We start from the raw sequence: 12111 nt of genomic DNA on the forward strand, positions 1-12111 counted from the left end.
TGCAATGGATTTATTAAATGAAACGAAAGAACTTCACTTTCTGCGGCTTCCATTTTCAAGCTTTAGTCTTTACCTGCACTAGCCCTCTGTAGAGTTCCATCCATAGAGCGTCGACGGCATTAATACAGTCTTGTCGGACATCTGGGTGAGGTACTCGGATGGTGTAAGAATAACTTTGCAGTGTACAATGGGTTGCAAAAAAACGTTTTTCGTTTCCCTTTTTATTAACAACCATCTTCATGATAGCTTCAATTAATGATTATTATTACGAACACATAGATTTTAACTATAATATATAAACAAAAGAAACACACTATGAAAGAGAGGGAATAAAGCTTCTGTTCCTATGAACATTTAGCTTATGAATTTTGGTAAACATTAATCTAATTTTCTAAAACTTAAAAATTTACTTGGAACATGCACCATTTAATGGTTTATCAGCCTGAGCATCTGTCATGTTATAATAACATCTAACTTGAGCAGGAACATTTTCCATATCTTTCAAACTTAAAGTAGAATCTTGTTGTTTCATAACATCTAAAACACAAGAGTATTTGCTGGCTTCATTGGAACAATCTTCAGCATTAGCATAAGAAACAAATTCAAATCCACATTGACTAGTTTCTAATTTGAATTCTTCATTGAAACAGAAGTTATCTTCTCTTAAGATAGTTCTCTTGAACAAACCCTTCATGTCACAGTTCTTATAGGCAGAATTGTCATAATTGAATTTATATTTACCAGTCTGTTTAATTTCATGACTATTTAAGTTAACATGAACGATTTCACCATTTTTATGAACAGTGGTTAAGACATCATAATATTCACCATTATTGGATGGTTCACTGTTTTCTTTTAAATGTTGTAAAACTAAATCAGTTGGTGGTAAAATGGAATATCCGGATTCATCACGTAATAATTGGAAACCCAATGAAGATGAAATGGATAAAAGAACAGTAGTAACGAATTTAACAGAAACCATAGTTATTGATTAAACTTATAGTGAGATAGAAAGAAGAGAAAAGAAGAGAAAGAAAGAAAGGATGAAAAATGAGAGAATTTATTATAATTTTATAATCTTATTTTAACATTAGAAAGGGATTGAGTGTGATGGGGAGAAATAGAAAGAGTGAGTAAAGAGAGACAATGTAATTAAATGTAAGTGATGGAAAAGATAATAAAAAAAGTTTCCCCGAAATAAAATTTTATTCTTTCGTACTTAATTGTGATTGGTTTAATTTTAGAAACTGATGCAAGTGGCTTATGATTAAAACTGTATTTTTGTCTTCTTTAACCAGAAAGATTTTGAACCTTTGATTTGAATCATATGATACATGAAAGTTCCTGTTGTAGCTCTAAGTACTTCCATGTTTTATTCATTTTGCATATAGCTTGGTTGAACCATAATAGAAGGTGATAGATCTTCTAGATAACTTTCTTTCCTTGGCAAAGAATAAATTCATTCCAAGAGAAAAAAAATTTTAAAGTTCGCTTCAATTCCCGAATTAAGGAGAATTATTTTTTTTTCGTTCTATTTTCTTTCATTACTGGCTAATGCAAATTTCATTGGTTTTAATTATTAAGCAGATCCATTCTTCTTGAAACATTCTAGCGATTATTCACATCTATCGTAAACCTGAGAATCGTAACTTCTTCTCTCATAGCATCAACCGTACCATAAACCTAGAAACAGTCTCTATTATTAGAATCTAGAAATTATCAGGTGACACAACCGTAAATCGTAAATAATAATTTGGAAATGACGATGATGTAATAATAAAATTAATAGTTCCGATTAGCTCTCTGTCTTAATTGCCAACATTTCTAACTCTTCATACTATCTGCACTTCAATATCTGTTTGATTTCTCCACTTCTTGTTGATGTACAAGTATGCATTGCTTGGTGAATATTGTTATCATCATCTTCGCAGCCTCTTTCGTATCCTGACAAAAGCAACTTTCTAATGTATTTTTTTATTATGACGTAACTATGTCCTGGGTTTTCCAAAAGACGTTATTCGTACAAGCAAATTGAAAGAGAACGATTTATGAAACGTACGAGAGGCTATGATTTACGCAAATACATATATTTTTATACTTTTCAAACTTAATTACTCTATCCATTCTGATCACGACATCACCTGGCCAACTCTCTAATAACTAAGATCCAAGACATATCTTCCCATAATCTTACGTTCTTCCATCAATTCAAATACTTGACGTAATTGACGCATACCAATAATCTTAATTGGACACTTAATCAAACCACGACCGAACAACTCGATAGCTTCTTGTGTTTGCTTTCTATTACCAACTGCTGATCCTTTAACGGAATAACAGAAAGCAACAGTATCATGAACATTCACAGAAAGATTGGATTCACCACCTGGAACTCCAAGAAGAACAACAGTACCTCTTGGTCTAATAAAATCTAACGAGTCTTGCATGGCACTAGTTGCAGTTGATACATTGAGAACAGCATGGGCACCACCTCCAGTTACAGATTTGACAGTAGCAGCTACATTCTTTTCCTTAGCTGCATCAACATAAGCATCAACTCCTAATTCCTGAACGAATGCTTCCTTTTCTTCACCACAATCGACACCAACAACTCTGAACCCCATAGCTTTGGCATATTGAACAGCAAGAGAACCCAATCCTCCGCCAGCACCGCTGACACAAATCCATTCACCAGCTTTACGTCCACTACTTTGCAAAGCAGCATAAACACTAACCCCGGCACATAAGATAGGCGCAACCGAAGCTAAATCAACACCCTTGGGAATCTTTGGTGCTTGAATTGCATCAGCAACCGCATATTGTTGGAATGATCCATCATGGGTATATCCAGAAACTTGTTGATCAAGACAACATGGATCGTCCCCGTCTTGACAATAATCACAGTGTTGACAAGTACTATAAAGCCATTTGACCCCAGCATAATCACCAATTTTCCATCCTTGGACATTTGAACCCATGGCGACGACTTGTCCAACACCTTCATGACCACCTACAAGGGGCATGGAGGCTTGTCTTGCCCAATCACCTTTCCAGGCGTGGAGGTCGCTATGACAAACACCAGAGTATTTCATTTTGAGAAGGAGTTCGTTGGGACCTGGTTTGGGGACTGGGCGGTCTTTGAATTGGATTGGTCCACCTGGGGTTTCGAAGACTAAAGCTTTTTGAGTTTCTGGAATTGCCATTTTTGTAAGTGTTTTTGAATTGTTTTGATCAGATCGTGGTTGTAGATTATTATTTCTAGTTGAAATAGATCATCTGGAAACGGTGTAATATTTATATCATATAAGATATTGTGGGGAGTAGTATTATCTCAAATCATACGATATCTTCGCGGAAATACAATGGGAGTTTCCAAGCTATCTTGCTTCAAGAAACAGGCGTTAAACTTTATCCGGTAATATTCTTTTGATTGGTAAGCCCCGCAGGTTATTGAAATCTTCATTGGCATAAGTCCGTAAAAAAGCCAAGAAATACAATGATTGTGGTAGGACACATTCTTGTGGAACTTAGACAGCGTAGATCTGTTTCCCACGACAGTGAGCAGCTATATCTAATGTGTATATATGTCCTTACATTTAGACCCAATGAGGGCCGTAAAAACAGCTAGCTACAAATGTCAATTACTGCAAAATTTCATATTGGCTCTATTGTTTGGAATATCCGAACTGCGAAATATTGCATGAAAATTTCGTGGCATAATTTTCTGGGCCAATTCACATTTAATGTACACGTTCCCTATATGAGTTTCGCTTCCTATGCAGTTTGACCCCAGAAGAAAAATGACGGCCGATCCAGAATGGAAGTTTCTGTAGATGGAAACAGGAATATTGGGACCTAAATACGAGTGCGGAAAATGTCAATGGGTGAAATGTATTGTCAAAGCCCAAGCTGGTAAATCCGTCGCTAATGTGGTATTGATCCGTAGTTTGTATTGGACAAACTCTTTGGAAATGAAGCAAAACCCCAAATAAGAATGTTCGTTGTCAATACACCTTTTGGAATGGAAGTGGTTCGTTTCTCAAAGAAATCTTCAATTCGATTCATTCGAATAATTTGAAGCACAAAGCAGTACAAATCAAGGGTTAAATGCTCTTTTACTTTTGTGTATGATTTATTATGTAGATGTAACAGATGTGGGCTTTGAAATGAATAATTTCTTCTATTTTCAATTCTCAATTTGGCAATTAAACTGAATTAAATATGACTCTCATTTGGTTTGCTTCAATTTTCAAATGGGAATAGTTAATCTTCATTTCAAACTGTAATTCCTTCTAGATAAGATTCCTGTGATTTTTCTTCCAATTATATTCGAAATTCAATAAAACGATTTAAGCTTCGTGGAACTTACCAAGAAACCTTGACACTCGTCAAACCAAGAAGAGAAGACTTTCTCTACTAAAGACACAATGAGACAACTAAAGATACAGGGAGCTATAGGTACAAGCATTTAGGGTTCATTAGTTGGTTACATTTGCAACCAAAAAATGTCGTAAAAATATCGCTTTATACCTTTACATACGACATGCGACCTTCAAATTTGCGATGGAGTTCTGATAAAGAGACGTAATTGTCACCATACTGATATGAATATTGGAGAGCAGCTTGCTATTGGTTATCTTGTAGGATGGGTTTAGTCTTCCATTTTGGTAGGCTTTGTATGCTTGGTATGAACTTTAACAAACAAAGAGGTTTGTTTGTCAGTTGAGAAATGAATCATGTGCGATGACTGATAACTAATTCATTAAATAAAAACGGAGTCAAAAGACAGAGAAGAAAAAAAATAATTTCATCTCATTTCATTTTTTTTTTCATAATTTTCCAAATTCAATCTTCAACTCTTCTTCTTCTTCTTCATTGATCATTCATCAAAATCAAAACAATGTCCAACTTAAACATTCTTGTCATCGGTAACGGTGGTAGAGAACATGCGATTGTTTGGAGATTAGCTCAATCTTCAACCGTATCTAAGATTTATGTTGCTCCAGGTAATGGAGGAACTGCAACCTCATCATCAAAAATTATCAATGTTCCTGAATTATCAAGTTCTCCAAAGGATTTCGATAAATTACAAAAATTTGCGTTGGAAAATTCAATCAATTTAGTTATTCCAGGCCCTGAACAACCTTTAGTCGATGGTATTACTACTGTTTTCACTAAAGTTGGTATTCCAGTATTTGGACCATCTGCCAAGGCAGCAACCATGGAAGGCTCTAAAGCTTTCAGTAAAGAATTCATGGACCGTCACAATATTCCAACTGCACAATTTAAAAACTTCACTAATGTTGAAGAAGCCAGAAAACATATTGAAACTGTTGATTACAAGATCGTCTTAAAAGCAGATGGTATTGCTGCTGGTAAAGGTGTCTTGATTCCAGAAACTAAGGAAGAAGCATTACAAGGATTGAATGAAATCATGGTTGATAAGAATTTCGGTGATGCCGGTAATGAAATTGTCATTGAAGAATATTTAGATGGAGATGAATTAAGTATTTTGACTATTACTGATGGTTATAGTTTTTTCAATTTACCAGCCGCACAAGATCACAAACGTGTTGGAGATGGTGATAGTGGATTAAACACTGGTGGTATGGGTGCTTATGCTCCAGCTCCGATTGCTACTCAAGAAGTATTAAATAAAATCGATGCCAATATTATCAAACCAACCATTGATGGAATGAGACAAGATGGATTCCCAATGTGTGGTGTCTTATTCACTGGTATCATGTTGGCTCCAAATGGTGAACCAAAAGTATTGGAATATAACGTTAGATTCGGTGATCCAGAAACTCAAACTGTTTTACCTTTATTAAGTGATGACACTGATTTAGCTCAAGTTATGTTAGCAGCAGCTGAGCACAGATTAGATTCCGTAGTAGTGAAAACCAAGGAAAACATGTATTCTACCACTGTCGTCATGGCTGCTGGCGGATATCCAGAATCTTATGGAAAAGGTGACGAAATCACCATTAAGGAACCATTGCCTGCCGACACCTTCATTTTCCATGCTGGTACTGGAGTCAACAACGGTAAAGTTGTTACTTCAGGTGGTAGAGTTATCGCTTCTACTGCTATTGCATCTACATTAAGAGAGTCCGTTGACAAAGCCTACATTGGTGTCGATCATGTCACTTTCAACAAGAAATACAACCGTAAAGATATCGCTCATCGTGCATTCCGTGCTGCCGACAAGCAACAAAGTCAAGGTGGTGTCACCTATGCCGAAGCAGGTGTCTCCGTCGATAATGGGAATTTATTAGTTGAGCAAATTAAAGCCAAAGTCAAATCTACTGCCAGATCTGGTGCTGATTCTGATATTGGTGGATTCGGAGGTTTATTCGACTTAAAAGCTGCTGGTTACAATACTGATGAAACCTTATTAGTTGCCGCCACTGATGGGGTTGGAACTAAATTACGTATTGCCCAAATAATGAATATTCATGATACTGTAGGTATCGATTTAGTCGCCATGAATGTTAATGATTTAGTTGTCCAAGGGGCTGAACCATTAATGTTTTTGGATTATTTTGCAACTGGGAAATTAGATATTGAAATTGCTGCTAAATTCGTCAATGGGGTTGCTGATGGTTGTATTCAAGCTGGATGTGCATTGGTTGGAGGTGAAACTTCAGAAATGCCAGGGATGTATGACGAAGGCCATTATGATACAAATGGGACTGCTGTAGGTGCTGTTACCAAATCTAAGATTTTACCAAGAATAAGTTCAATGAAAGCAGGTAATGTTTTGATTGGGTTAAGATCTGATGGGGTTCATTCTAATGGGTTTTCCTTAGTGCGTAAGATTGTTGAAATCTCAGAATACGAATATCAATCAGTTGCTCCATGGACAAATAGTGGTAAGAGTATTGGAGAAGAATTATTAGTCCCAACTAAGATTTATGTCAAACAACTATTGAGATCAATCAATCAAGATCTTTTATTAGGTTTGGCTCATATCACCGGTGGTGGATTGGTTGAGAATATTCCAAGAGCATTACCTAAAAATTTACAAGCTAAAGTAGATATGAATACTTGGGAAGTTCCTGAAATTTTCAAATGGTTTGGAAAACAAGGAAAAGTTCCATATGATGATATTTTAAAGACATTCAATTTAGGTATTGGTATGGTTTTGATTGTTGAAAAGGAAAATGTTGAACAAGTTCTTACAAACTTGAAACAAGATGGAGAACCAGATGCCGCAGTTATTGGTGAATTGGTGGAAAGAACCGAAGGACAACCTGGATGTGTTGTTGATAATGTTGATGGATTATATTAAAGTTTGTAATAGTTTTTTGTAGTACAATAATAAATGATTAGTTTTTTTTACAAAGTGGATGCATAGACATGTTTTATCTTTGCGAGCAGATCATTCTTGGAATTGGTTTGCATTTTTTATAATTACTATTTGACAAAGAATATAGTAATAAACTATTTACGACGGGCTGACGGATATACATTTCTAGAAACAGTTGGAAATTGACTGACGTAGAGAACTAACCCATTAGAGAACTCGTACAAAACGAATACAGTTCAATTCTGGACTTATCCCGTGTCCACACCCGAACAGATTAGTTTCCTGGTATCAAAATTTAGGAGCATTCTTCTACTTGAAACATTGTTGGAATCACCATAAACTTTTGTTAATTAAATATTTTATTTTTATTGTTACACAATAGATTTGTACGTATTGTGATGTTTTAGCCGAATTCCTCGTATTTTTTCAGTTTACGAAGGCTTAGATTATGACAGATCAAAAATAAAACATTAGAAACTGTACTTCATTTCTCTAGACTGTGTAGTATTAAATTTATTTTAAGAAGTATCATAATAACACGTGTTCAAACAGTTTCATAATTGTCTCAAAATAGCATCACTTTTATTGCTTTTTAAAAAATTCATAGGCTACAAATTGTAAACACCAAACCACTTAAACCCATATTTTTTTCTTGTAATCAGTATTCAAGATCCATTATGGCCAAGAATAAACTCTTGACATATTTTGGCAGTGTTGCAGAAAAAATGAAACCGATGATCTTTCCATTAGCAGATTCTCCAGATTTATGATGTACAAGCACAGAAACCTATATCTACCATAATGGACTGAGATATGTTCTGAAAGCATGTACGAATATATAATTTGTTCTTTTTACTATTTTACTCACAAATCATCACCAAAGAAGATGAATGTGATAAATTTAAATTAGTATGAATAATGCATCAAGAAAAAAATTGAATAGATTTATTAAACAGGAAACATGGCTGGAAGAATTAACACACACCCGACGGTTTCATAAATGTAACATCACGTCTGAAGAGTTAATATAAATATTCATTGGAAGAGCTCAAAGTATTGCTTTTATCTACCGGGGTCCTGATGGTTTTTGATTTGTTACAGGGGACATTAGTGTAAATAAAGAAGGCTGTCAACTATTCTATACTTTGCTTCAAACCTTCCTCAGCAATAAATATAGATTCATATGCCTTCTTCAGAAATCGGACGTATCAGAAGGAATAGCGGCTTGACCACTCCCTTGACTTTTCGAAGAACAAAGCTCACTAGATTGATATTCCTCACAGCATGTTTTATGAATCTCATATATTTCTTATTTTATGACCACTATGACCACTTAGACTCATATTTGCCACATTCCAAATTTCCCTTGTCCAAAGAAACTATCCATCAGTATAAGCAAAAGATTACCCAACGTAATTCATTTGAGAAATCAATTCAGAAAAAATTCAGAGAGATTGAATTAAATCCTGAGAGATTTCATGTAGCATTTGCTCAAGAGATAGAAGAAAAACTTTCAATAAATCTTAAACCATTTACTAAACTGGTTGAAAATGAAAATAGTTGGATAAACCAAGATACGTTGTTCTATGATCCTAGATTTACTTTATCTATGTATTTACATGAATTAAAATTACAATATGCAAACAAGAAAAGAGAAGATAAAGGAACAAACGAGGTAGTCGTGTTACCTTTCCATTGGGCGGATTGGATCGATTTAACAATCTTGAATAGGGATTTAGCTGCTCCTTTGGATACAAGAATTAGTTGTAGTCATATTCAAAGTGTTACAACTAAGAAACCAGACACTAGTTATTTTTGTCGTGATAATTCGATGCTTTCCCACGGTCAAATCGAGCAGATGGGGTTTAAATCTTCATCACAATTACCGGGGTTTATTATCCATGACCATTGTGCTCATGACCACGAACCCCCTCATGATTATCGAATTTTGGAAGCAAAATCATATGCAATGACGACTATGAAAAAGCCGATGAATGTGGTTATACTAAACGGACAGGAAGGAACATATGAGTTTCAAGTCAATCCAGATATAAATCAACGATTAGCTAGTTCAGAAATTGTTGAAAACTATATTAGATCGAATAAAGTGAAGAATTTGGAAAAAGCAAAACTCAATCATTTGAAGGTATGGAACCAACTTAAATCAAAAGTACAACCTACAACTTTAGACCGTTTTGACGGAGGATTTGAAAGCTACATCAAGATGACCTCTAGTTTGAAACACACAAGCCAACCCCTCAAGTTCCCATTAAAGCAAAGCATGTTTTCCTATCCAGCTCCCATCACCGAACAAATGGCCCAACTTGAACAAAAACAATCTGAAACAGGATTATCTGTCCGTGAACAAGTTTACTATGAAGGTTTGCTAGCTTGTGCTACATATCAAATACCAGATGAACCTAACTATTTGCACCTGGCAACCTTCATTCGCAACGATGAACGAAATCGTGATGGCGAGAAGGGGTGGCATTATGATTGGAGATTCTTCAATGGAGCATTGGAATACGATGTAGATGGATGGACTGAACAAGAAAGAAACCATCGTGCGAGCATCATAAAGGAAAGGATATTAAGGGCTTGGTTTAGGTTTACTATTCAAAAAGGGATAATTAGCTGGATACAACATGGTCCTGTATTGAGTTGGTTTTGGAATGGGTTATTGTTTCCTATTGACAAAGATATAGATATCCAATTACCCATATCGGAAATGATCCGTCTTGCAAAGGATTATAATTATACTCTTGTGGTTGAGGATCCTAGTGAAGGATATGGAAAATATTTGATTGATGTGAATACATATATCCATCATCGAGAAATCAATGATGTCAATTATGTAGAGGGAAGGTTTATTGATATAGATAGTGGGTTATATATCGATTTGACGGCTTTGAGCAAACTGAAATCGGAGTTGCCTCAAGGGTTTTGGGACACGGCGATGGGACAATTAAGAAAACGTAAAAAACAGAAAAATGATCAAGTTGAAATATATAATGAACGCCGGAAACATTTTTATAAATTTAAACAATTAAGTCCATTAACATTTTCCCAATTACAAGGTGTGCCTGTTTTTATTCCTCCTAAAGTTGTTTATAAATTAGTGTTTGAATATGGTGAAGGGTTTCAAGAGCCAGAATTTCATGATTGGTATTTCGTACCTAGATTGAATTTATGGATTAAGAAACATGATTTAATTCCAGTTTTCGATCCTGAAGATATCACACTGAATGGAAAAGTTAACAAGGATAAATTACTATATAAAGTTCGACGAATGACAGATGAGGAAGTTCTTAAATTATTAGAGAATGATGAAATTTTGGTAGAATATTATTTGACTAAAGATTTAACTGAGTTGCACACTAAGGAGATGACATATTTGTTTGATAATCTAGGAAGAGATAATATATTATTAGGTGAAGAAGAGCAAGCTATGAAGGAGTATCGGGATTTGACTAGACAATTTAGCTTTAAGAAACCTTTGAAAAAGTCATTGTATTCTTATGAACAAAGTATTGAGAGACGAGCAAAGGAGAGAAACAATTGATATTTCTAACCTATATTGATCATACTTTGACATTAAAATTGCAATTGTTATTTTCAGATTCAAAGCCGTTTATGTCATGACCTTTGATGTCATTGTTAATTGCATGCCAGTTTACATGATATTTGTTAAATTATTGCAGATATATTAGTTACATATGGAAGTAAATATAAAGATATAAGTAAATCAATTCTTGCATTCTTCCTACTCTGGCTTCTACCTCCCTGAAAATATTTTCAAAGCCATACCGGGGTGTGTAAAACTATGAAAATATGCTTGTGTCACCTGATTTCCAACTGAACCCAGGAAATATGTTGTAACAAGAAGATAGTCGTCAATTTTTTAGACTACTAAGCATTATTCTCGTAACGAATGGGCGACGACGAGAGTAAATATTCTTCACTACTCATCTAATACAGCTCTTAAGTAGTATATAGTTGAACTAAGCGAATTAATTTGTATTTATACCAAGCTATTCTCAATTCAAGAGAAAAGAGATTTCTCACTTATTTTTAGTTTATTTTAATATACACTTTTCTTTTAGAATTATCGATTCTTATTTTTAAATCTAATTTCAATAAAAGAAATGATATTATTTTATTATATTTCAATTACAATAGAAAGTTGTAACGAATAACTAGTTAATTGAACCATAAGAACAATAACAGAGTTTTAAAAAACTGTTAATAAATTAGAACGTAGACTCGGTACCAACAAATCTCAAATCTTCAACTAATCGGAGAAAATTCATTTAGCTCAACAGATATCCTATAAGTTTGTTAGTATAATTGTTACTAAATAAAATACATACCAGTGACGTAATTTGGTGACGTCTAAGTTATACCGGAAATCCGAGACTCTGGATTATTTCCTACAACAAATTAATTATGAAATAAACATTTGATTACTTCAATAATATCTGGCGTGATTGAAATTATTTTACCTTATAATTCCTGACTCACTTCGTGTGTCGTCATTCATTTTTCTCAACAACTATATATATTCAAAGGAAATGCTCAAAGTTCTTTTATCTGGTTCTTGATTTGCTACAAGGGACATTAGTTTTGAAAAAGAAGACTGTTAACTATTTTATATTTTGCTTCAAACCTTCCTCAGAAATAAATATATATTCATATGCTTTCTTCAGAAATTGGAGCTACCAGAAATAATAGCCAAGTTCCTGGCTTGACCACTCTCGTGACTTTTCGAACAACAAAGCTCATTAGATTGATATTCCTCA

General features: G+C 34.5%; 4 protein-coding genes across 4 annotated transcripts; 2 read left to right on the top strand and 2 right to left on the bottom strand. All coding sequences in view use genetic code 12, as the record gives it.

The window, feature by feature from the left end:
- Positions 1–406: 406 nt before the first annotated feature.
- COI1 (Coi1p) lies at positions 407–982 on the bottom strand (the record flags this gene model as incomplete). Its single annotated transcript, XM_049409388.1, has 1 exon — positions 407–982. One exon carries the CDS (start codon positions 980–982, stop codon positions 407–409), a length of 576 nt encoding a protein of 191 aa, XP_049261393.1.
- A 1171-nt stretch (positions 983–2153) lies between these two features.
- On the bottom strand, positions 2154–3203 carry J8A68_005334 (zinc-dependent alcohol dehydrogenase; the record flags this gene model as incomplete). The annotated part of the gene is made up of 1 exon (XM_049409389.1): positions 2154–3203. The coding sequence occupies one exon, from the start codon at positions 3201–3203 to the stop codon at positions 2154–2156; it is 1050 nt and encodes a 349-aa protein (XP_049261394.1).
- A 1697-nt stretch (positions 3204–4900) lies between these two features.
- On the top strand, positions 4901–7294 carry ADE5,7 (bifunctional aminoimidazole ribotide synthase/glycinamide ribotide synthase; the record flags this gene model as incomplete). Its single annotated transcript, XM_049409390.1, has 1 exon — positions 4901–7294. One exon carries the CDS (start codon positions 4901–4903, stop codon positions 7292–7294), a length of 2394 nt encoding a protein of 797 aa, XP_049261395.1.
- A 1201-nt stretch (positions 7295–8495) lies between these two features.
- On the top strand, positions 8496–10874 carry J8A68_005336 (uncharacterized protein; the record flags this gene model as incomplete). Its single annotated transcript, XM_049409391.1, has 1 exon — positions 8496–10874. One exon carries the CDS (start codon positions 8496–8498, stop codon positions 10872–10874), a length of 2379 nt encoding a protein of 792 aa, XP_049261396.1.
- Between the last annotated feature and the right edge of the window lie 1237 nt (positions 10875–12111).

Source organism: Hemisphaericaspora subhashii (assembly GCF_019202705.1).
Source record: "Hemisphaericaspora subhashii strain CBS 10753 chromosome Unknown scaffold133, whole genome shotgun sequence".
Classification (NCBI taxonomy): domain Eukaryota; kingdom Fungi; phylum Ascomycota; class Pichiomycetes; order Serinales; family Debaryomycetaceae; genus Hemisphaericaspora; species Hemisphaericaspora subhashii.